The 26,765-nt window shown below is 38.3% G+C and overlaps 1 protein-coding gene across 7 annotated transcripts in view; it reads right to left on the reverse strand.

The window, feature by feature from the left end:
* Positions 1–26,765, reverse strand: part of mycbp2 (MYC binding protein 2) — a 91,916-nt gene that overhangs the window by 24,881 nt on the left and 40,270 nt on the right. For all 7 annotated transcript variants that reach the window (XM_079464024.1, XM_079464025.1, XM_079464026.1 and 4 more), the window contains 29 exons: positions 26,371–26,543; positions 25,950–26,075; positions 25,039–25,166; positions 24,850–24,941; positions 24,443–24,577; positions 24,278–24,361; positions 23,220–23,316; positions 22,823–23,015; positions 22,195–22,469; positions 21,375–21,596; positions 21,082–21,273; positions 16,420–16,626; positions 16,092–16,229; positions 15,579–15,757; positions 15,346–15,488; positions 10,377–10,477; positions 8,848–9,066; positions 8,515–8,737; positions 8,254–8,372; positions 7,884–7,971; positions 7,450–7,499; positions 6,962–7,134; positions 6,612–6,756; positions 4,422–4,628; positions 4,296–4,351; positions 4,081–4,196; positions 3,672–3,769; positions 2,872–2,988; positions 674–814 (listed from right to left, as the gene is read on the reverse strand). In XM_079464024.1, the coding sequence (XP_079320150.1) occupies positions 674–814; positions 2,872–2,988; positions 3,672–3,769; positions 4,081–4,196; positions 4,296–4,351; positions 4,422–4,628; positions 6,612–6,756; positions 6,962–7,134; positions 7,450–7,499; positions 7,884–7,971; positions 8,254–8,372; positions 8,515–8,737; positions 8,848–9,066; positions 10,377–10,477; positions 15,346–15,488; positions 15,579–15,757; positions 16,092–16,229; positions 16,420–16,626; positions 21,082–21,273; positions 21,375–21,596; positions 22,195–22,469; positions 22,823–23,015; positions 23,220–23,316; positions 24,278–24,361; positions 24,443–24,577; positions 24,850–24,941; positions 25,039–25,166; positions 25,950–26,075; positions 26,371–26,543 (4,237 nt within the window). The remainder of the gene's footprint in view (positions 1–673; positions 815–2,871; positions 2,989–3,671; positions 3,770–4,080; positions 4,197–4,295; positions 4,352–4,421; positions 4,629–6,611; positions 6,757–6,961; positions 7,135–7,449; positions 7,500–7,883; positions 7,972–8,253; positions 8,373–8,514; positions 8,738–8,847; positions 9,067–10,376; positions 10,478–15,345; positions 15,489–15,578; positions 15,758–16,091; positions 16,230–16,419; positions 16,627–21,081; positions 21,274–21,374; positions 21,597–22,194; positions 22,470–22,822; positions 23,016–23,219; positions 23,317–24,277; positions 24,362–24,442; positions 24,578–24,849; positions 24,942–25,038; positions 25,167–25,949; positions 26,076–26,370; positions 26,544–26,765) is intronic.

Below are 26,765 nucleotides of genomic sequence, written 5' to 3' on the forward strand. Positions count from 1 at the left end.
AAATCTATTACAGCATTCTTTTTGTCTATTTTTACCAGTCCCTTTTTTAAAAGCAGTAGAGCATTGTAACCAGTCACTGACAGGCCTGTCAATGATCCATACGAACCCAATCACAGGTTTTTAAATTGGGCATGGCTTTAACCGTTTTAAAGTAAAGACTAAATTTATTGCTGCTTACAATAAAGGAATTTGGATTAACAGCCATTTTTTTATATAATTGTTTTAAATGTACTGTACATTTAAGACTAATCACTTAAATTTAAACAACTGATTTAAATGTCAAGCGACATAATGTTGGTAATAACCATGCAGCCCTACAAAAGAGTATGCATGAGTTAGTGACTCTCAACTAGAAGTTAATAAAATGAGAGATTAGCGACATGCACCCACTTTACATTCTTGTGTCTGGGTGATCGTGCCCGAACCAAAGTACACAGTAGCAATACAACATGCAAAGACATATTTGCTGGCCTTTGCAGGTTTTTGGCACAGCATGCTTGTAGACATTTGGGAGTAGGTCACTCGATAACATTGATTCACTTTATAAATAGCCAAATTCAAGTACATAGACTCATCACCCTAAAAGGGGACTCAAGTTATGCAGACAACAGTTATACACGTACATATTCCCATCCCAAATAAGCAGTGTTTTAAGGGCGAGGGCTTTACTTACATCGACGGGAAGCAGGAGGCTTCTGCCCAGATGCTGGTTAAAAGAGAGGCACCAGGCCTCAGTGTACCCATTCATGTTGGGAACATACTTCTTTACTGTGTCATCATTCAGTCTGAGCCAGACACCATCATCATTGTGGATCTATGGGAAACAAGCAACAGAGCGAAGCCACGCCCTCCTGTAACTGCAAACAAACCCCTCACGTGAGCCTCCAAGGCTTCCAAGCCACTTAAAGGAGAAGTAAAGCATCCAGTGAAATTAACATTATTTATTAAAGGGGTTTTCACTCCAATAAAAAATTATATAATAAACCAGATTAATGTTGCAATTTTAAAGAAAATGATTCCTTTTATTTTTTTTGCAAGGGTTCCATGTTTCATGATCTCAGCCTGTATATTTTCTTATTTAATTAATCCACTGTCCTGTATTTATCATTGTCTCTGATGAACTCGGTCAGAGTTAGCGGTACTGCAAGAAGGGGGTGCCCTTGCTACAAAATAATAAGGCACCTTTTTTTCTTTTAAATTGTAACATTAATCTGGTTTATTATATAATTTTTCATTGAAGTGCAAACCCCTTTAATAAATAATGTTAACTTAACTGGATGCTTCACTTCCACTTTAATGCGCAGCATTAATTGGATTTATGGTGAATGCCAATGTGTTAAGGAAAACAGAGATTGCAAATCCTAATGTCGGTTGCCAGCAGATAAATAAAAACCCTTTGACATACTTGCTTTAGGGACTGAACGAGCGCAGTCAAAATCTGCTAATGGGTAAATAAATGTAACTATTCATGTAAAAATGTATGATCTTTTATTGACAAATTACATTTTATGTTGGGCTGCCCCTGACTACAGATTTTTGTAATCGACCAGCAGTAATTCATGTATGCCATTAGTCGACTATCGCAAGTCTATGTTATATATATGATAATTTAAAGATTTTAATATAAATTGGAGAATGGATGAGGATGTTTAATGTAACATTGCTAACACACAAAACCATAATAATGAGCCTTTAAAAACATAAATTAAATGCTTAAGCGCAAGTATAATGCAATCCGCTGTGACTCCACTTAAAGTTATGATTATATGTCTCAATATAATATTTCGCTACACAACTAGTAAAAACTGAAAAAATATGGAAAAAAGCTCAATAGGCCTATAAAGAAGCCTAAGAACACATAGCGAATCTTTTCTAACCTGTATTCTCTGGATTCGAGTATTTTCTTCAAAAACGAAATGACTATAATAAATAAATTGTAAACGAACTAATAAATACAAATACAGCAAACTAAACAACTTAAAAGAAAAAATATAAATGGAAATAAATCAAGCCGGCGACCTTAACTCATGTTCCTGCGACCGTGTATTATGTAAAGAAAAGCTACTTTAGCATTTTGGAATGTTGCAAGAACCCAGGTTTGTCTGCATTGTGGAGAAAACTGAGCGCCGTGTCTCGCACACAATGTAGCAGATGCGGCTACCTTTAGGAAGCAGTGCACTGATGGCGGGCACATGGAAGGGAAGTGAGCATGCTTAGCAGTTCTGGCAAATGTATGATTGCATTCCTCATTTAGTAGCCACCATGTTACTCGTCCACTCTTCGACAAATAAACATTTAAATATGCTTGTAATAGCATGCCTTTACCCACGGTTTGCGAAATGTTAGAGCGAGCTTTTGGCAAGATTTTAAATTTAAAAAAGCAGTGGTCGTGGTGCAAAAAGATGTCTCTTCTAACAAAAATATTTAATTCAAACTAATGAAAATGTGTTTCCTGTTGTGTAATTGTGAAAAATTAGATTTTGACTTGTACATAAAAAACATCAGCCAAATGCATTGTTGTGCAATGTTAATGCATGTGAAAGGGCATTAAGAGCAACAGACAGCATCGTCTTACGGGAGCAAGCAATGATCAGCATGCAGCCATGGGTTGTTTTAGGAATAGGCTGGGACAGATCCTTTCTATCTGAGATTTAACTGCCATCTCAAAGTCTCCTGCATATAAATGAAGCCAATACAAGGCAAAGAAACAGACCAAATAAAAAGTTGATCTCAAAGCTCAGATGCAGAAAATCAGTGTAAAACGGTACTCATTTAAAATTACGTTCACTGATAAAAGGAAAGGAAAACAGCAAAGGAAATCAAGGAGATCTTTGAAACATAACAGATTGGCCCTATTCTATAGAGCATTACCTCGTCAATGAATGTGATGGTGCCATTGACATGGACTATGCCTATCTGTTCGCTTTGGAGAGAGGGATGACTACGCACACGCAGGCCTGCGCTGTCCTTGGCCACAAATTTGCGCACCTGAGAGAAGCAGAAGAGGGGAGAAACAGACAGAAAGTGAAACAGGTGAGAAGATGTCAAAAGCTACAGGTCAGAGAGCAGGGATACACTACAGAGAGAGATGGAGAACAGTCAGGCTGATCAGCTAAACATATATTCTTTACAATCAGCTTGGAGAAATTCAGAGACCAAGAACAAGAAAGTTGCGCAGTTGTGTTGCTTGTTTCCCAGTTCAATTCACAGTCAAAAGGTAAATAGAGAATTGACTTGAGGGCAAATTACCCTAGTAAAGCTTTGTAGTAAAACACATTTATTTGCCATTTAAAGCCCATACAGAAATAAATAACACTTTTTAATAGTACATAAGTTTATAATTTTTCTTGGTTAAAATATGTTTTATTATAATCAAATTTTTTTATCCACTTTTGTCTGAGCGTTCTCTCACAGCAACATTAGTGCAACCAACCGAGTCTTTAAAAGACTCCAATAATATAAGTATTCTTCATGGTGTGTACTAGGCCTCATTGAGCCTGAAAACATGAAAACATGTTGATATGATCAAATGAATACGATTGAGCAACATGGTAACTGAAAACTTTTTTGCAAAATGTCAGTATACAGTCCAAGCCAAACGTAAAGTCAGCATACAACATAAATAAAACATTTCTTGATGCACTTTTAAGTTTGTTAACTAGGAAACTCACCTTGCTCGGTTGAGGTTCAGCTTTAGGTTTAACCATCTGTGTTCCAGGTGGGATCATTCCTTTGGGTGGGTCATTCACCTCCACCTCCAGACCAGCATCTGCGTGAATGCATTTATATTCACATATATGCTATTGGCAGAAGCTTTTTCCAAAGAAACTTGGAATGTATTCAAAGCATACAATTTTATCACTATGTGTTCCCTGGGATTCCAAACCACAATCCTTGCATTGCTATACCAATTAAGCTACAAGAACACAATTAGAGGGAACAAATAGCAAAATGTGAGCATCAGTAATAGTAATACTTCCCTAATCAGACATAAAATTCTTAAAATCTACATTGCTAAACATAATATTTTCTATCATACATTTAAAATACATAACGTTTTTATAAACAAAGAACATTTACCAATTTCAATGCCATCTATGGTCACATGAATGGTGTAAAGTCCAACAGCACCAGGGGTCCAGTTAGCGCTGTAAGTGCCATCTGTGTTGGCCCGGATGAGCATGTTCTCACTAGGCCTGAGTAAAGATCAGACAAAGTGAGAACAGTGCTTTGACATCATAATTCTGACTGATATAAATGGCAGATGGAAAAAACATTGTAAATCCAAGAAGCACCTCTTTGGTGTGGGTGAAGCAAAGCGAAGTTCTTCAAACGAGTAATTTTCATATGCCTGGATAAAAAGATAGTAAATTATGTGAAACACGTGTAACATTCAGAATTTAAACAGATAAAAAGCCAACCTTCATCATGGTGATGGCGACATAGCGAGCTTCTTTTATAATCATAGGCTCATAAGTCGCCTCTAGTTTGGGTGCTGGGTGGCCACCGAAGGTCAGGTCAGTGCCCGAGGCAGAGTTAGAGGAGCTGCCTGGCAAACGCTGTAGTTTCTTAATATTCTCCTGCTGGATGGACTTCTTCTGAGAGACAGGAACAGCCTTCACTTCAACCTACAACACAGAACAGGGATGCCTGGATAAGCCAATATTCAGCATGTTTGATATTATTATTCAGTAAGTGAACTTTAGTGGCCTTGCCAGTGAACTCCTTCTCACCCTGAACTTACAAGACATTGCCCGTCAGAGATCTGGGGTCTCACTTATAAAACTTTTGAGTGTGCCACCGAACAGCCAGAACCTGAGCATTATTCGCTATTATAAATCCCTTTATATTCTGCATGTATTATTACTTCACTTGCACCAGGAAAGAGGTTGTACAGGAGGCTACATATAGTATCGTAGTGGATTTGATGGCGAGACAGCATTGATTAAATATTTTGATTTAATTATGATTTGAGTTGAATTTTACAAGGTGTTTATGAAACAATTATCACTCAAAACAAGCGCAAATAATACTGCTGGATCTTCATGATAATGTGAATCTAACATATGATATAGAGCGAAAATAAATGTGTGTGAGGCATTAGGGCTGTGTGTCCACTGAGGCTTTTAAAAAATATATAAAAATATAAATTGAGGAAAATGTTCCCTTTTAAGACCACTTTTGTTGTCCAGGGTCACATATGTGAACGCGACCTGTGTAAATCATTGCAGTTCGCTTTTAAACATTGGCCATCAAGTATTTAAATCATCATCCCATTCCTCTATTAAGTAGTGGACCGTATGCTGGTCAAGTTTATAAGGTCTGTATGTGTGTAAGTTCACATTCTGCTGTAAACAAATTACATGAAATGTGGCAGAAACGTGTAAGTACATTACGTTGAACCGGAATTTTCTCACGAAAATTGGTCTGTGCTAAGAATAAATAAGCCAATGTACCATGCATGCGATACAGTTTGTCAGGGGCATTAGACAGAGCTGCGTGTTTGTGTGAAGTGTGTTCTCATTGTGCTTGTTTATGTGTGACATTAATCAATGTTGCACCAATATTTTACTTAATTTTAGTCTATTTTGCCAGTTTTCCGGCTGCATTGAGTCCATTTACCTTGATGCGGACTCGCAGACATGGAATCCTGTTATTCAAATGCGTCATCTGGCTGTTTTGCGTGTCTGAGTGAATGAACTACACAGTTTAACGGCTACACGCATGGCCCTCGTGGATTGGTTATCGTCCAATATGTCTTCCAGACAACCCATCAAGATAAAAGTCCCATATATACATGAACGGTCAGATGAAAAAAATATATTTTTTTGAACTAGTGTATTTGCTAGAGAAAATGTTAGTACCCTTGTAGTAAATTGATAAACTGAAGTAAAGACTGTATAATACAATAATAAGGTTCAAAAACACTTTAGTATCTAGGATTTTTAGTGCAGATTACTACAGTTAATACCATAGTATTTACATTAATGCATTGGCAGTACTTTTATCCAAAGCGACTTACATTGCATTGTACTATACATTTTATTTCTGACTATGTGCAATCCCCTAAGATCAAACCCATGACCTTGACGTTGCCACCGCCATACTCCAACCACAGGAAAGCATTAGAATCCTACGGTAGGCTAATTTATGTGGACAGATATACCACTATTGAATAGTAAAAATGAATAACATAGAACTTAGAAAAATTTAAACAAATTTAGGTAAAATAAAAATTATATGGCCCTAATTATTCCAACTGTATGTAAGAATGTCAGTTGTCAGTTACTTGCTTATGCGAGTGCAGTTCATCACATGAATATTTTTTTAATGACAACAGACATTTTATACTTGTGCTACATCTTCTTTGGCCTGTGCTACGAAACTTTAAAACTCTGTAGCACGTATAACCCTGCATAAGGTGTAGCAAACTTGTGGATTAATCTTTACTTTTACATAGGAAGTGGTGAATGCAACTTTTAGGACATGTTTTCTGCCTACGCAACATTTTCAAATAAATGAGACCCCAGAACTGAATATTTTATTCTTAGATCACTAGATGGGTGTCAAGAGAAAACAGAATGGTTCAAAACATGCTTAATAATGCTAACCTTCATGTTTGGCACATGAACAACATCACCATATTGGTCTTTGGTCTGCACTACAACAGTAGTGGGCCAGCCACAGCGGATGTCATCTTTGTTCAGAATAAGAGAGGTTTTTTGAGGATCTGCATAGGAGTCAGGCTGAAGCCACCTTTTAAAAGAAATTTTTTTATAAATTATGTGAATTCATGTCACATGAGGGAACCAAATGGCCAAATAACCCGAAATACAATATACACTGCACATCATATTGTTTAGTAATTAGGGGATGTATTATAGAAACACCCTAACCCAGAATCAGATAGGCTCCTTTGGAAGCCATTCTGAACATTGATAAAATATGTTTTAATAAAGACCTGGCAAGCCGTCCACCACTTGAGTTCTGCATGCAGGTGATGAAGTCCTCAAGGAAAGAGTGTTCATTTGTCTGTAAGTGAAGTGGCAGGTTGCCCTCCAGTGCCTCCAGGATGGTGGGCGAGTGCGAGAGGGCCAGCCCCTTCCCCAGGAGCCCTGAGTGAGTTTTACACACCTGCTCAACAAATCACAATTCAAACTTGCTCTGTTAATGTGTGGCACTCTCTTACACAGACACACACGCAGGTGTTAGTATTTGTGGTTTACATGGCTTAATAGTTTTTACTGTTTATCATGCACAAACCACTTATTTTATCTCCTTACCTTAACCTCAGCCCTAAACCTCAATATCACAGAAAACGTTATAAATAAACATGAACACACACACAATATAAGGACTTTGTGTCCTATTTTTATGGGTCAAACACGTACATATACACACGAACGTCGAAAAAATAGACATGCACCAAAAGTGTGTAGAATAGATTACCTGGAGTGAGGCCTCTTCTAAGATCTCCAAATCCTCTTCCAAATCACTTCCTGTAAGATGCAAAATACATAATAGACAGTGGAAAAAAACACTGGAAGTCTCTTTGTTTATATTAGAACAAAAGACACTTATATTCACACATCTTGAGGCTAAAGTGTTTTTCTTGAGAAATTGTTAAATGTAGCTGTTAATAACTTTTCTTTTGGCTCATTTGAATTCTTCTGGTTTGCTGTTTTTTTAGCACTTAATATACAATATATTAAAAACTGAATCAATTCTAATTGTTTTCATGTTTAATATGTAAAAAAAGCCTGCTTGTTCAAACATTCAATATAGATCATTTTGCTAGTACTTAAGAGTATAGATACAGAAATAAATTTACTAAGGTTGTAACAGAGGGAGAGTTTAATACTCCAATACTGCAAAAATATTACCTATGGGTAAAGCTAGATCCTTTTTCATGAGAGCCGCTGCACACACACTTCCCAAATAGGCCAATTCCTTTTCCAGCTGAATAATACCCTGAAATCACATTCAAATGATGAATCAAATATATGCAATATGGATCACTACTGCTTTATCTGATAAAAACAATCATCAGTTGTTTTCATAATAAGACACTGCCAGAGGTTAACCCATGACATTTCTATGGTGTGAAACTGTCTGTGTTATCATGTTAGAGTGATCATTGGCATGGGTTCGGAGTAGGTATTTTTTGTACAACCAATAACAGACAGTGATGACAGATGTGCAAAAACGAGACACTTTTACAACTTTATATAAGTGGCTTATGTGACAACATACCTCATCAACACCAGGGTTAAACTCATAGCCGACAGCCACACATTTGAATCCGTAGAAACAAGCCTTCTCATCTTTCACATAATCAGATGCCGTTTCCAAGGAAAAATTAGCTTCGTTTCCTTACATAAAAGAAAGAAAAAAAATGTAGAATTTAATGAGTAAGCCAGTGCAGCATAACTAAACTTAAAAGTCTCTAAAAAGACAACACTCTGTAAACAAAATCTCAGAGCCTTTGTGTTTATTTTGGGGTGTCGCTGTTACCTGGTAGCACCAGGACAGCAGTGGGCCATCCACTTGAGCCAGAGAACTTCTTGAGCTCGGTCCAGCTGTTGATGGTCTCGTGGGCCAGAGCCTTAGAGCCAAGCCCAGAAAAATGGAGCGATCGGCTGGGGATCAGGAGACGGAGGACATCTTCCGGCTGTGCTGTTCCACACTGAGGGTCAAACTCAATGGTAATCCAGCGAACACAGTCTGGGAAGGAAACCTGAAACCAGTACGGGTGTCATGCTTTTAAACAGATCTGATAAACATTGCATTTTAATTTGTAACAAAAAATGTTTTATCAAGACAATATTATTACTATAAATGCTGCACCTTATACTGAGTGACACCAGACTGCTTATAGGGGTGGTCACATTCTATAACAGCATAATGATTAGAGGTGGTGCAAGCTGACAGTCCCGGTTCGGGTTGGTTCCCAGTAGTGCTGTCTGTGGATTGGTTTGGGTTGAAAGCAGGGGGTGCATATTTCTGGTTAACGGAGGAAACAGCTGGAAGAAGTTCCTGTACCAAACCAAACACCTCTACGGCAGCCTAATAGAAAACAGAAATAAAATACAAGTACAGTAAGCGATCAATTCATTGACAAAAAAATACAAATTGATACTTTGTTTACTTTAAGAAAATAATGCTTTATATTAGTTTATATATCTGTGACCCTTGACCACAAAATCAGTCTTAAAGGGGTCATATATAACGGCTAAAACTAATATTATCGTTTGTTTTAAATATAATGCAATGTGTATTATTAGGCAAGTAAAGATCATGTTTCCTACTGTAAATATATCAAGACTTGGTGAATGCAGCAAAATCGCAAACAAAAATGGCTGAAAACAGGCTTACAAAGTTCGCTTGCTCATGCCTGCTCTTTGGGAATTACCCACTAAAGTTTGTTATCCATGTAAAGCTTAGAATTGCCTCTTTCGGCTTCATCTACTCTACACAATGTCATTACAGCGATAAGCCAATAGAGAGCATTAAAACAAACCTGTTTCTTCTTGGCAACGCCCTGCTACAGCGCCTCTGAATAACAACGTTAATTGAATATTAAGGTTGTTTGCACCCTCAGATTCCAGAGTTTTCTAGATATTGTCCTATCCTAACAAACCATACATAAATGGAAAGCTTATTTTTCAGCTTTCAGATTATGTAAAAATATAAAAAAAGTGCTCTCCATGACAGATTCTTAGCACCCTCACCCACAACATGTAAACAGCCCCAACGCATTGCAATGATTGTCTGCGTTTCGCGGCTGCTCCATCAGGTTTATTTGCCTCAGGCGTGGCTAACTTGCCAGCAACATACCCTACTTCCGTTTAGTAGAAGTAAAGCGCTGACGTATGTGGTTTCAACAAGATGCATTTAGACTGTATACAGTTTTGACTGTAATGTGTCACAGACCACCTCCTGAAGTGGTATGAGCGAACGGATTTAAATCCGTCTTGAATGCGTTTCAGAGGGCATTTACACCTGATCTTTTCATGATCAGATAGGTCTCCGTTCAGAGAAAACTAGGGCAGCGCATTTAACACGTTAATTATAATAAACTGGTTCTGGAAAATAACGCGATTAAAAATTTTAACGCATTAAACGCACCCGCCCCGGCCCAGACATAAATAGGTCATGTTCAATTTTATACAGTTGACGAATATGATGCTGGCAACAACTAACTGCGTGATATACATGTATAACAATGATGTGTGATTAAGTTAACATATTAACATATAAACAACATTAAAAACTAGATTTTCGCCACAGGGGGTCTGTAAAACAATGTGAAACTTATTAGACAGATAATGAGCTAGAAGGGATTTTTGTAAATTACACACAATACATATGCTTACCTTAGGCACAGAGGATGCCACAGGGCCGATGTATGCTAAAATAAGCGGAAGCAGCATTGAGAAGAGACTTGAGGAACTCAGAAGCTCTGGAATATCTTCAGCTGCAGAGAAACCAATGAAGTCAATTAATTTAAACAAGGCAAATACTGCAAGTAATGCTAATCCATTGATTTGAATCTCATGGAACTATGTCAAGGTTGCATTTTATCAACATAAAAAAACATCAGCGATAGGCATGGACTGGTATGAGCCAAATTATCATGGTCTCATAGTGTGGCGGTATTTTGTAATTACAGCTTAAAAATGTATAACATTTTAATCTATTTCAACAAAATCTAGTGGAATCTAGCACTAAGGTTGCGAATTTCACCCCTCCCTTTCGAAGAACTACATAGGCTGACAAAAAGTGTCTGCCAAATGCATAAATGTAAATCTAATATAACACTTCATTATGTAAGCAAGTTGTATTTTATTTTCGCAATAAGCGAATAGACCCCCCAACAAGTTACACAATGGCCTTTTTACCCTCATGTGGTGTTAACTACAACTGCACTAATCTGCTGTTAGTGGACAAATTTGGGCACTTGGTGATTCCATTTATATTTTGCATTGATATATAATTTTTTTGTCTTTAATAAATGTAAAATCTTTCAAGTTATGCATTTATTTTTACATCAATTAAAACACCGTAAATAAAACCTTTAAAATAAATTGCGCTTCACATATCCTGGACTTAAAGTTGCAGTTGCAATTACATGAATTATCAAAGTAAATATAAAATAAAAACATTTAATGTTATTTTTACCTGAAAATGCACTTAAAAAAGAATGTCATAAAAATCTTCATTCCACTAATTAAAACACAATGAAAACCCTTTAAATATGTCACACTTTTGTTTTTTAGTGACATCAGATTGAATCAAAATAGCAATCACATTTCAAGAAAGAGTTCCACTTTAGCTATGTTTTATCTTGAAGCATCATCAAATCTCTCAGTGGGACTTCGATCTCTCTTTGAAGTGTGTGTGTGTGTGTGTGTGTGTGTGTATACATAGAGTGCATAACAGTACTCTACTCTCAGCCAGTCTTGTCTCATTGCTCCAAGGTTCCCAGAGCGAGCAGGACGCACTTAAAAAGTGCTATATAAATAAAGCTGACTTGACTTGATCACTAAACGGGAGCAAAAACGTGAGGAAGAATATTTCTCAACTGTACCTGTCTTCCATGAAAGCATATTACATAAACATGGAATATTTCATTTCAATCTGAATCTCGATAATTTAAAAGACATTTTAAGCTTTCTTTAGACATGTTTGTGTGATAAGTATTGCAGAGATTTGGATCATTTTAGTGACTCGTTTCAGAAATATGGGAGCAGAGTGGAGACAGGAATGGCTGATAATGCGTCCTGTTCATTTAATTTATTTTACAAAATCACAACGCTTTGTTGTGATTTGTGAGTGTATGCACGTAAAAGTAGACCACTTACAGTTTCTAATACCGTCTTACATAAATGTGTACGCCCAAAAATAATGCAGTAGTTTAATGGCTGGAATAAACTAAAAGACTTTTAAAATCTGAACAGAATTTTTTTAAACTAGACAAACACTTGCAGACTTTTAAAAAGTTTTAGATAGAAACACACCAACTGATCAAATCTGCAGACTGGCACAGACTTTCTGCAACAAGTCCAGACTGAAAATTTGGGCAAAATCTGAGCAAAAGTCTTGTATTGTATTTTAGTCTCTTTTGCTTTGATAAGAATAAAGTGAGGTAGCTGCACCCGTCAACATTGATGTTAAAGGGAAAGTAATCGAAATAACCGACATGGGAAAAATACTTTGATTACAGGTCCTGAATGTCAGTTTCACTTTTCTTTTAATCGCCCAACCCTACATGGTTGTGTCCGGATCAGGACAGGGAGGGAAGCCGATCTGGACCCACATCCATCCACTTCATATTTCAAGTGCACTCTCATCAGACCTCAGTGGCACACAAAAACGCACAAGGCGTACGAACCAGTGTTTACAGAATTATTCCGTCAGAAAAAGCACATAGCAACTAGCGAAATTTTGGATAAACCGTATTCATTCAGTAGAAAAATTGCAGGAGAATGATAACCATGATTACACTGCTACTGACTGTCTTGGCATATGAACATGAATGTAGTTCATCTGTAAATATGCACATTTGTGGCACAGACAGACGTTTGTGCTGCATGATATATAAAATACTATAATTCTGTTTAACAGTATTGCAGTTGTAATTCAAGATTTTAGCAATTCAGTTGAAGTGACTACAGGTTACATTAAAGTACTATTTCAGAAACAAACAATATGCAAATGAGATTAGTTTTTTGGGCATTCAGTCTTGCAGTACTGTGTATGTAACAGTTCAGAGAATAAAAACTAGGCATGGATATGATAATTAGCATATGTAAAGTTGAATTATTATACAGAATTTTAAGCATGTTTATTAAAACAATTTTTTATTCCGGACCTTTTTATGTTGATGGAAATTCTGATTTGGACCTTTGAATGTAAACCCCTGTTGTATAGGCTCATTCCTTCTTTATGTGAATGTATCATCTGCATTGTGTTGGATTAGTTGATGGTTATTGAATAAATATTTTTTTTTGTAATTTCCTATTGGTGCCCACAAATAGGCACTAACAGCTCATTAAGGAGTTTTAATTTTTTTCAACTTTTAGGGTATGCTTAGGTGGCAAACTTAGGAAGAGTAGCTGATTTTTGTATAGATCCGATCAAGAGAAAAAAAGTTATAAAAAAGTCCAGGTAAAAAAATGAATACAATATATTTTATTTATAAGCAACAGAGAATATTTGGAACATACAGTGGTATGCAAAAGTTTGGGCACCCCTCTGAGATTTCATGATCATTTGCACTACCTTTATAGGAGAAGATCACAGCAACAAGATTTGTTTTCCTACAGAGTGTTTTCCAGACTGAAATTCTTAGAGTAGCATTAGTTTTGTTATAATAAAAGAAAATGTAGGAAATGGGATGTGCAAAAGTTTGGGCACCCTTTTAATCGCATTCATTTTAAGACCTCTAGGGATTTATAGCTGACAGGTTGCAGCACAAAATTGCTTCGATAAGCTCGTGAGACCTTCAATTACAAAGACAAGTGGAACCAATCATGAAAAAGGCTGTTTAACAGGTAATTGCTGGCTGTGCTTGTCCTCGGTTCTTTCTTAGAGTGTGGCAACATGGGGGCCTCTAAACAACTCTCCACTGACCTAAAAACTAAGATCATTCATTATTATGAATAAGAAGAAGGGTACAAGAAATTATCTTGAAGGTTTGGACTGTCCATCTCCACAGTCAAAAATGTAGTGCAGAAATGGAAGGCCACAAGAACAGTCCTTGTGAAGGAAAGGTGTGGTAGGCCGAAAAAAATACAGGAAAGGCACAGGCGAAGGATGGTTAGAATGGTCACAGAAAAGCCACAGACCACCTCTTGAGAACTACAATAACATCTGGCTGCTGATGGTGTAGTTGTTTATCGTTCCACAATTCAGTGTACTTTGCACCAGGAAAAGCTCATTGGAAGAGTGATGCGCAAAAAGCCTTTCCTGAGTTTTCGTCACAAGAAGAGATGTATGAGGTATGCAAAACCACATCTGGACAAGCAAGAAGCATTTTGGAAAAAAATACTGTGGTCAAATGAGACTAAGAAGAATTATTTGGTCAGAACAAGAGGACGTATGAGGTATGCATGGCGAAAAAAACTCACTAAATTCCATGAGAAGAACTAATTGACTGTGAAAATTGGTGGAGGGTCCATCATGTTATGGGGCTGCATGCCTAGCACAGGTACTGGAAACCTTATTAAAGTTGAGGCCCACATGAATTCCTCGCAGTATCAGCAGATTCTTGACAAGAATGTTCAAGAGTCGGTAACAAAGTTGAAGCTACGCCGGGGTTAGATTTTTCAGCAGGACAATGATCCTAAGCACTGTTCAAAATCCACCAAGGAATTCATGCAGAAGCACAGAAGTACAATGTTCTGGAATGGCCATCCCAGTCCTCAGACCTTAACATACTTGAAAATGTATGGATTGATTTGAAGCAGGCTGCCTACGCACGGAAGCCAAGAAACCTGACTGAACTGGAGGCGTTTTGTGTGGAGGAATGGGCAAAAATACCACCTGCCAGACTTCTGGGACTGGTCTGTGGCTATAGGAGGCATCGACAGGCTGTTATTGCAGCAAAAGGAGGCTCTACTAAATATTAATAGAATTATTTCTTTGGGGTACCCAAATTTATGCACATGCCTATTTTTGTTTAAATGCACATAAAAAAGTTTCTGTTCTGCAATGTTTCGGTTTCCATAAGGTATAACATATGTTAAAATTAAGTTGCGTCTTCAATAGCTCAGCAAGTGACAAACCGATGCAGTGATTTTCCTAAGGGGTGCCCAAACCTTCGCATACCACTATACATAAACATGCACGTGCACGTGTGTCCGGTTAAATCAGTGGTTCCCTAACTTTTTGAAGGGATGGCACCACTTTCTAGTAATTCGTTTATATGCATGTCTCAAACGTACATGCATACATACATGTATACTAAATTAAATGCAGACGAGCAAACAACAAACTAGCATAGCATGAACAAAAATAGTACAGAACCTCGTGGATTCCTGAGACAAAAAACAGCTCATATCTTGGAAACGGAATAAAAGAAATGTTGTTTTAAACAGTGCCTTTTTTAAAATTGGTAATCGGCTCATGGTTATGGACAATTGTCTTTTAAGCTTTTATACAGAGTGACTTAGAGGTTATACAATTTTAATCCGTATTTGTGTTTCTTGGGAGGCTAACCTACAACTTTGTGACGCTAACACAATGCTCTGCCAGTCGTGCTTGAGGAAGACACGTAATTGTAATATTTTATTATGATTTCTTGTAAAATATGACCCTGATTTACTCAAAAGTGTTTCTCACCATCCACAGCAAAGGCCCTGTGCAGGAGATCTTTGGCTGCCCGCACCACCACGCTGACCACAGAGAGAGCCCGACTGCAGTTCTTGTCGTCCTCATTGGCTTTACTTAACAACTGCGACTGCAGGTCACCATCATATTCACTCCTGTGACAAATATAAGTGACAAAATGTGATGTATTTAAAAATGACTTTAAAAATGACAATGTGTACTTAAAAAGGTTACAAATTATGCACCTATAATAGAGAATCTGAGGAATCTGGCCTCTGGTCTGGTTGGTGCCATTGCTGCTTAAACTGCATGTGCTGAAAGTGAAAGTAACTCCATCCGAGCACTGCACGGTGGTCAGACCTCCATCCCCATTGGCTGTACGGCTGCCGTAATTTCGCAGACGAACAGCATATTTTACATTTTCCTGTGTATAAGAACAAGAGAAACAGAGAGGATGAGAGTCAAAGTGCGGTCAACTGCGGTACAGCTTTTCTGTAGCTCAGTGGTAAGAGCATTGCGTTAACAACGCAAGGTTGTGGGTTGGATCCCAGGGGATTGCAGATACCTATGTATAAATGTATAGGATAATGCTATGTAAGTCGCTTTGGATAAAAGCATCTACCAAATGCCTAAATATAAACTATGCTTGCATAATAATTAATAGTAATGGGTTTCATTTGGAATATTTCTGACATTTAATTCGCAATGCATTCAATGCAAATGAAAACATTTCTCTGTATTGCAAAACTTAGCAGCACCTTCAGAGGAACAGCTTTGTCCAGCCGGATCTCAGCAATGTCACTGGGGGAGTCATCAGTACTGTAGGTGCCTTTGACCAACTCCAGAGACGTCCATCTGTGGGAGTGGGTGGAATCTCCAGGGTGCTCCGTCTGAGCCTGATAAAACAGGACAGATGGGAACATTATTAGACACCACACTATGAAGTAATTTTTCAATACAAGATAATTGTGTGAAATCTTTAGACAGGCCCTGCTTGTACAGAAAATGTCTATGTGACAGTAATCAGTGATTTTCTTTGGTTGATTCTTTGCCCATTTTTTGTAAAGAATACGGAAAAGGACTCACATCATCAGCGAGCACCTCCAGCTCATATTCATGGATGCCTCCTCCCCCGTAGACACAGAAGCCCACCAGTACCACCCCTGGCTTGTCCACCATGAAGCAGATGGCATCAGGGGAGCCGTTTCCTGTGTTCCAGCTGCGGCCCTGGCTGGTCTTCGTGAAGCGATTGGGGGTGGCCTTCACCGAATGCAGAGAGTTGAGCCCATCCACCTGCAAAACAGCACCAAATATAAAAAATATTTTAAGTGCTCTATAATGTCTTCTTGGGACATGGACCAGCTCTGTGTAAGCAAACCAAAATTTTAAACAAAAAAACTTACATTTACAATCCCATACATGTATACGCATATTTAAACCTGGTATGCACTGAGACGCACTGTGCTAGGTGTGATGTCAAATGTGCTAGCGTCCTGATAAAATGCACAATTTACTTATGCATACGCGAGATTTAAAAGCTAAAGTTAACATCTGGAAAAAAGACTCTGAATATAACATCAATGGTTGTACGAACACAGATCACTTCAAACTGTATAGAACAGACATTTTGTACATATAAAAAATATTATATGGTTTGTTACAATGTGAGGATAAAAATTACAAATATAATTGAAAAGAGGAATTATGTGGGCAAGTCCACCAACAGCATAAGCAAATATGAACGCAGGGTGATGACTTATATATGTCGCTTAAAATCTCAGCCATTTCCGCTCTCATAGGACTAAGGTAAATTGTCACAAAGTAATAAAGTTTCCACAAAAAAATTGAATTTCAGTGAACTGACAGCACTACAGCTAAGCATTGTTGAGTGCCTCTGTGTCAAGCCTCAAGTGTGTTTTTTACATATAGAGGGTGTGCATAGACGTCACTTTCCCACGTGAACAAGCCGGGACACGCCCCCCTTGAACGCCAGGACAGTGTGTGGTAAACATTCAGCAAAATGGCTGTGGAGAATAGGAGAAATAAAAATCAGGTGTCCCTGGACACTGAAATGTTGCACAGAATTGCGTTTCCTGATATTGTAAGTAGTCATTTTGCTGAATGTTTTGCCACTAACAGGGGTGTGCTCTTTATTATCTTATGAACAGAACATGCGCCAGGTGTAAGAGAACTAACTCAGACATAACAAGGAAGCAATCGTGATTAGAGTCTATTGTAATAACTGTATCCTTTTTAAATGCAAACTATAGTGGTCTCTATGCGACTGTATTACATAAATAATGTAAATAACACTACACATAATTTAACATTTTTGGTGAACTACGCCTTTTAGATCTCCACTGAGCCCGGCCAAGACCAAACTACTCGTGTTTCCGGCACACCCTACGGTGCAACACTATCTCACCGTGGCAATTCCACATCACTCCTTCCAAAACAGCCAGGAACCTTGGAGTCATATTCGATGAACAGCTTTCCTTCAATGATCACATTGCAAAGACAACGCGATTCTGCCGATATGCCTTATTCAACATTCAAAAGGTTAGACTCTATCTCACTGATTATGCGGCACAACTCCTTGTCCAGGTCCTGGTAATCTCAAGGTTGGAATATTGCAATGCTCTTCTGGCTGGTCTTCCTGCAAAGGCTATCAAATCACGTTCAAAACGCAGCAGCACGGCTCATCTTCCAACAGCCCAAAAGGGCCTCATGCGACAATCCCTTTTCATCTCTCTCCACTGGCTACCGGTTGAAGGCCGTATCAGTTTCAAGTCACTGATGCTTGCCTACCGGACAATCCCTGGATCTGCAATGGCATACTTTCACACCCTCCTAAACTTCATCAAGAACCCTGCGTTCAGCAAACGAGCGGCGCCTTGTATAGCCTTCTCATAAGGGCAGTAAATAGCTTTCCCGCTCATTCTCCTTCACAACTCCTTCCTGATGAAACATTCTTTCTAACTCGGTTCGGTCAACCACATCTCTTACAACCTTCAAAAAAACGTTAAAACCCACCTCTTCTGTGAATACCTGACAGACAAGTGAATTTTTTTTATATATATTTAAATGTACACTAACCCTCTTTCTTTCTCTCAACAGGTAGTCGTCTAGCTTTTGTTTAAACTAGGTACTTTGTATTAGCACCTACTGTAGTATTGCTCCATTATAACATATATTCTATTGCTCCCTGAACTCTTTGTAAGTCGCTTTGGATAAAAGCGTCTGCTAAATGACTAATTGTAAATGTAGATGAAGTGTCTTTTTTCAAAGCAGGTTGCAGTATAACAGATAAAAATGACCAATGGAGGACATGTTTGTTTTTCAATAGGGTTCAAGATAACCAACACCAATACAATGGAGCAATTGTTAGTCAGACTATTACCTTCATTTTCAACTTACAAACCATTTTAAACAGTTACTGAGCAGCCATGACACTTCCAGAGCCATTAAGAGAGACTCATGACTGCTGATGTTCAAAACAGGCTCGTAAAAAGTCTGTCATAATCAATTTTTATCCGTCACTATGGTGCAAGGTGATGTTATGTACTAATTAGCATGTATGTGACATCATCGTTGTGTACATGCATTTACTCTCTGAACGTACTACAACTGAATATCCAATAAATTTAAGTCATTTACATATTTAATGTTTCTGTTGTCAGACATAAAATTATAATTACAGATTAATGTTTATAATCATATCTTCAGTCAGTAACAATGACAAGTGCTTGTAAACGCTGTTTTGTAATCATACATTCATTCCCTAATAAGTCACTTTAAGCTGCTGTTTGGTTATGAATGTGCGCTTCTGCCGCTCATTGAACAGAAAAGACCCAGAGATATTTTTCCACTTAATGTTACTTAAAGTTAAGGTTTATCCAAAATGACGCTAGTCGCTATTGATCTCTGAAGAAAAAACGTCTGTAAACACCACACCACTGTGCGTGCCTGTGTGTATATGTGAGCATGTGATGCTGGGGTCTGATTAAGTGACAGATGCATGCATTGCAGAATCAGATCCAGAAACAATGCCTCAATTAACCTATTTCCTGTGTTGTTATGAAAAATTTAAAAGATTTTCAGTTAGTTTTGAAACTATGGCAAAACAAATTAGAAGGTGGTGTTTTAGTCTAATGCCTTGTTTATACAGGCGCCTGGCTCCACACCGCAAGTCTGCTGTTACTGCACTAAAAAGACTGTTCCAGTGAAGTGAACAGAGTTGAGGTGACTTTGGACACTTCATAAACTCTGCATGACAATCCGGTTGCCATGGCAACCAGCCAGTATCCCTAGTTACTGGCCAGACGGAGACCGTTGTGGTCCTGTGGTGGACACACCTGTACCCATGACTCAGCTCTATACAACAAAATCTACCCAGGTGCAAGTAGATATGGAGATTTTTCAGACTGTGGGAAAAATCTGTGAATTCTTATGAAAAATTTTATGAATCCAGCCGAGAATACTACACTTGTACCCAGGGGTTAAATTGGGATTTGTTATTTGCAGGGGCTCAGTGGGGGATTTTGAGGGGTGCATATATGAAGCTTCAAATCTTATTAATTGACAAACTGTAAAATATAAAATATATATAAGTTGAGAGAGCCCTTTGCTGTGAACAATAGAATGCTTATCAAACTCATTCTAGATGCCAGCAGTTTACAAAGCTACATGTGATAAGAATAAAATCTTTATGTAGGCTTGTGCCCTTTCCTTGCATAAATATCAAATAACTTCATTTATTAATGTCCCCAGAATTGTATGTATGACCCATGTATTTTCAGTACTGTCAAAAATTCATACAACATTCACAATAATTGAGATGACCCATTCAATTTTGTTGCTGCTGCACACACCATGAAAAAAACACTTTAATTGCCTGAATTTGAATAAAATGACAATTTTGAAGTCAAGCCTTTCTTCACAAACAGCTCATTATGACTTGAAATGTTAAAACAACAGTTCGCAGAACAGACGTGACGCGGCGGCGTGCGTCATGTCTGTAGCTCGCAAATAGGTATTGCACGGCTAGGCGCTGCAGAAAGGAGACACAAGCGCGCACAGACACGCGGAGCATTCCAAACAGAATATATCTCTTCCGAAGTGCCTTTTGGGAAGGGGACAATATACAAAACATTACTTAGTCCAAATAAAGAGAAAACAACGTTGTTTTTTTGCTCCTTTTGCCAAGTGAATTTTAAACTGACAATTAAATGTTTCCCTTCAAACTTACACATCAAGGGCTCTACTGTTCGTAGATAGTAGGGTATAGGCTGATCATTTCGCAATGATTTCTGTGTGCACACGGTTAATGTGTGACAACTGCGAGTTGGGTTACGTTGCATACTGTATAGAGCTGTCTTTCCGCGATTATCAGTGTAAGTTTATACATTGACAAAAAAGATAAATTGTTACTTAAACTTGAGATTTATACTGGGGCACGACGGAGTGCTGTTCCATAACACAAGAAGAGCTGCATAGTCGCACAAATGCGGGGACCAGAGTGCAACGTTCAGCTTATGTACCCCGCCCAATTTAACCCCCGATGTTACCAAATATAATTGTTTTGTCATATATTACTATAAAATGTAATCAAAAATAGCCAGTAAACGCTGGTAAAACAGATGCTCTCTTTTTGCAGGCAAAAGCTTTGCTGAATATGAACAAAAGGCAGTATGTGTGAAAAGTGATAAATAAGAGTATCATGTTGGAGATCAGGCAGTAGCATCTTACCTCAGAGCCGAGAGCAGAAGCAGTCAGTTCACTAACAATACTGGCCAGAAGACCACAGGTGTTGGACACCAGATGAGGAGAGAAAAGCTCCATCTCCTTCCTCAGACTCTTCCTCACAGGAAGCACCACAATGACCAGCATCTTCTCCAGAACCTCTCGGAATGTTGTCATGCCCATGAGATTTTCCTCGGTCTAAAAACATTAGATAAAAGAAGAATTAGCTGAGCATCAACAAAACAATTGAATAATACGTATTGATTATGCTTGTGTCTAGGGGCAGGGAGAGTACTCACGTGACTGAGTTTCTCCATGTGTGCCACCAGCAGGGGGAAGCGGTGAGCGAGGGCAGAGTCGTTCTCCGTGCTGACCTGTTTGACGAGCGAGCGCAGAAGAACCTCTCCGTCATAAGCAATAGGCAAGATGGAGGTCAGCTTGACGGATGTGTTACAGAGCGCTGACATCACGGCAGCAAGCAGACGGCTGCTTGATGTGCGAAAGTTCGCTTCTTGAATGTCCTGCGAACAAAATGTCAATGTTAAGATCTGTAGAACATTTTGTTATTATTATTTGTATCTGTCCGATAGCTTTAAAAAAAGCTTAACATTTTTTAACATCTGTTAGTCTCTGCAGATATCCTTCATCACAGTTTTATCTCTCTTTTTTTTATTTCATTCAGGCCTACTTTTTATTTGATCTCAATGAACAGAAATGTTTTATTAGTCTAAATCAACAGTTTCACTAGAATCACTAGAGTAGCACAATTTATTTGAAAAAAAACCTGTACAAGCTCTTCAAACGATTTGCCAAGCAATAACAAATGGCCTCATTCAACAAATACAGGTCGACTACATAGCCATATATTGGTCATTTCCCAGTGACTAAGAATATGTCTCATCCAATCCATACATTTCATTATTTAATTTCCAAAAATGTCCAAAATGTTATATGCTCTCATACTTGTAAATCGCTTTAGATAAACGCCAAATTAATAAATGTAATTTTTTAACTTCTGGATTGGTTTTGAGAGTTTTACATGGCTGAAATGCCGTAACACCAGCTTTACATTGATTCAATGTCATAGAAGCATTTTCTTCATGATTTGTGATTGACTACCTGATCAAGGCAGTTGAGCAGGTCACAGAGACAGGCCCACTGCAGGGCAGGTGTGGGGTAGAAAGAGTGAAAACATGCAGTAAAGGTGTTGTGACACTCTTGTAGTACGGCCTCCAGCAGAGTGAGGGGCTGACTCAGATATCCCTGCGGGTCATTGTCCAGTTTGGTTAAGCAGTTATCCATCCCCTCTGACAGGATCTTCTTTAAGAGACTGCGTGTCTTTCCAACACACTCCGCCAGCTTGCTGGACTCTTCCACCACTGCTTTGGTGCTGGCTAGATGGGACAAAATAACCGTAACAATTAGATTTTTTTTTGTGGGTCTCAGTCACAGACGTGCCCATAGAAAGTTTACTGACTGTCTAAAACATACTGTAATACCACCAAACTCGCAACAAAAAGAATGAAAGAAAGCACGACTGGTCATGTCTATGTCAGACATTTACTTTCTGGTTCTGTCTGTATTTACAATTTAATGTTTATGCATCTGGCAAAACAGAAGGTAACAGTAAGTAGCTGTGCCTTTTCTTCTGAAATGGAGTTGTTTCAAGGCAGCTACTGGAATGGCACTGTGTGTAGTGACATATATACCTTTTCAAATGTAAAATATGTCCAAAGAGATGAAATACCAGAGATGGGAAATATCTCGCAGATGTAGACGCGCAGTAGTCGCAGACAGCATGTGCCCACAAATCGCAGACGCTCCAAGTCCAGAAGGGTGGCTGTGTACTGAAAACCCTTAAGCCCTCTGAGCTCTTCGACCCCCAACACCAGTGTGGTCCAGCTCCAGTGCAGAATACTCAAAAGAGACTCGAAACAATCCTGAGGCAAACAGGAATGAATAAAATATCAAATATATTATTTAGGGGGTTTGTTAGTTATGATAGCTCAAGAGGAGAAAGGCCACCAAATCTACTGCTTTTACTAGCTGCATAATATTCATTACGTAAAGCATGAAATTATTAAGCCATTTTATAAAACGGCATTATATAAAAAAAAGTTAAGTATGTCTGTAGTAACACTTACCACAGAGACGGTCCTGGCGAAAGACCGTTTGAGGATGTGAACAGGTTCACTTGTCTGCTGCTTCCCTTTGGATGCATTACCATCATTACAGGGTAACCTGGACAAATCAGATGGAAACAAAATAATCAAAGAATATTAGAGCCCGGCCGATATTATCGGCCGATATGAGCTAATGGCATTTAAATCGGCATCGGCGTTTATAACGGCCGATAAAACATTTGAAACAGAGTCTCATGCTTCACTCATGTTCACTCAAGCTCTCTAACAGGTTCCAAGGCAGAGATGTTGTGCTTCCTGTACTACAACCTGCCACTTCTCAACTGGCAGTACTAAGGAGCACCCTGTTCAAGACATTTTTCAAAACACTGTTCAAATATTAAAGTTCAGAGGTAGACAGAGTAAAAGTCTAAAAGTATAATTTGTAAAAAGTAGTGAAGGAGGAAAACCTCTTGCCTGTGTGCTGTATATATTGAGAACATTCTACATTGTTTTAATTATATTTTGGTATTATTTATTTATTTTATATTTATTTATTGTATATGTAGCTATACATTAAACTTATTTTAATTTTATTATGGTTTTGTGGAATATTGAATTTGTTTGGTATAGGTCTTTTACTTTAACTTATAATTTATTTACAGTACACTGTTAAAACCAGCTTCAACTGGAAGTAAATAAAAGTGTTAAATGTTTAAAACCAGACTGTTTTGTGATCATTGAAAAATATATACTTTAGATGTGCAATTGTTTAGTCATTGAGACTATAATCTAAGGCTTTTTTTAACATCCCTTCTGGAAAATGGTTTATACAGCCCACATACCTAGAACAGGCAGACATTTTGCTATTGAATGTTGTGTAAGTGCAGTTTATAGGAAATGGGTCTAATATCCAGTTTATTTTCAAAATCAAAATATCGGCTTATAAATCGGCTCTTTTCAAGTTAATATCGGCATCGGCATCGGGGGGCCGATGCCGTAAAAATCCATATCGGTCGGGCTCTAAAGAATATACTTTCTTTACCCATGTAACCAGCACAGAACAAATATTCTTAATATACCTGTAGAGAAGCTGAGGTATTTGTCCAGCATTCACATCAGTACCATTGTTTGATTTCTTGGAGCTTTTAAACTGAAAGACCACACTGCAGGAGAGAGTTCAGGATTATTATAAAACAATCACACTTTGAATCACTGCACTGCAAATACGTTTAAGTTGTGGATACCCATCATCAGTGGTGATGGTCGCCTGGCCGTGGGATCCGCAGTCACTGCTGGGACCCGACACACGAGCCCACGCCACGTACCACCAGCCCAATTGCAGGAGTACAGGCTCATCAAACATCATGGCGTATTTCTCCCTATATACACAAAACGAACCAGGACGAACAATTATACCAGTGTTTTTAACAGCCATACCTGCACACAAATTATGCAAAAGCTTTGAGAGTTAAGGATTGCTCAAAATGTACTGTATTATGTGTGTGTGTGTGTATTACTGTATATCATCCATCTTGCTCTCTATGTAACTTAATTTGGTATCTGCCATTAAAAATCCATATGGGTTGAACACTACTTTATTATATTATTATAGGACTTTGGATTTAAGCTAAGGTATTTTTATGAAGCGTACCGAGCGGCACAGTCATATGCCAGTACATCAGTCTCGGCCAACAGGTCTCCGTCCGTCTCATGGTCTCCACCATCTGGGCCTAGCTCAAACAACTGCAAAGACAATCACAGAATGCAAAGATTTAAAAAAAACTCAGGATAAGATAAAAAAAAATTTGAATAAGAAAACATGAGTAAAATAGCAGCTGACCTTGATCTTTGCAGTATACTCCCCTCTACCACCAAAAAGACCCAGACCCCCTAACAAGATGTCAGCATCAGCACAGAAGCGGATGGCCTCCACAGAGTGGGCCGAGTAACCCCAGCCTCCTCCGTGGCCTACAAACACCAAAGAGCAAAATGCGATTAAACACAATCTGGCACATTTAATTAACAGGCACCTATAATAGGAAAAATGGCTTATTCACAAAATCCTCAGTTTAAACACTGGGGGTTGTCTAGTTGTGGCTGTATGGCTGATTGAAGTGAAATGGCTGAGAACTACTTATTTGCTTTTTGAAAGGCAGACCACGGATACATTTACACAGCATGAAAGAACGTAAAGTAATGTAGGCTAAAAAGAAGCTAAACATGACTGCTGTCTTAAATAATGGCCTTAAATAACACAATAATAAGATGCTTGGGGTTTGGTTATTTATTCTGTATTAGGGCACACATGAATATTAGCCCCAGTCAGCTAACGACAGAGGGAGAGATAAATCAACATCAAAAAGTCAAAATCTGGATAAAATGCATTGCATTATGGCTAAAACACCATGTATATAATAAATTCGAACTGATTTTGGTTATTAATAAGCATGTTTGTTTCTGACAAAACACATTACAATGTATGAAATTTCACCAAATAGCATCTTTAATTTCTTTCTTCTTTTAGCGGTTTATATATATATATTAGCCATATACGTTTTGCTTATAGTCTATATACATTTTTTAAAAAGCACTATATAAATCAAGTTGACTTGACTTAAATGTGGCCCTTTGTTGCTGCTCTTTTGCATAAAAATCACAGTGATCACATTGATCCCTGCCTATCGTGATACGGGATATTACCTTTTTGTAATAGCTACAGTGTTATTACAATGTCATTATGTATGATCTTACTCTCAAAGCGGTTGACCACACTGTAGTCTTCTTTAGAGTAGACCTTCATCACAGCCTGGGTCTCTTCCTCAGCACTGGCCACACCCATTTTTAGTTCCTGCATAGCAGCCAGTGTGTCAAGACAACCTGCACACAAGGCACAGTGAAACATTTAATTCCCCAAAGTCCTTTCAACATGTTTGTCTGTCATCACAAACAGTAGTTTGGTTTCACAATTTTCCAAATTCCCTCTGAAACAATTACTTTGCTGTGCAAAAATACAGATAGTGGGCTTTGTTCCAAGCTAGAGGATTGCTGTTGGGTTCAATATAGTCTTCAAAAAGAGTCAAAAGGCTTTGGTATAATGGTTTAAAAGAGAGCACTGCAAACTACGGATTTTAACAGAGCAGTGAAACAGAGAAAGGACAGGAAGCTGTTGTACCCAGGATGTGCAGAGCTCCATGGGAACGTGTGGTTGTGGCGTGAGAGCCTGATGGAAGAGCCAGCTCAGGACTAAGAATGCTGCAGAGGGCCTGGATGTCAGAGGCGGGAGGCACACGAGCGTCTGCTATCACAGCGTTATAACAACACATCTCACATGTGCCAGGTAGGAACCTGGAGGAGAGAAAGATTGTTTTAGGTGAGAAGAAATAGTTATACCCAATTAGACCACCTAATAAAACAGATGGATTTATGATTAAAGGATCATAGAATAATGCTGTTTGGCTTCAATAAAGATTATTATCAACTCCTAGCAGCGATGTCATCTTTAGAAGTTATTAACTTACAAAAATAATATTTAGAGCATGAAATGAACACATATTTACATTTACATTT

Source organism: Barbatula barbatula (genome assembly GCF_947034865.1).
Source record: "Barbatula barbatula genome assembly, chromosome: 9".
NCBI classification, from domain to species: Eukaryota; Metazoa; Chordata; class Actinopteri; order Cypriniformes; family Nemacheilidae; genus Barbatula; species Barbatula barbatula.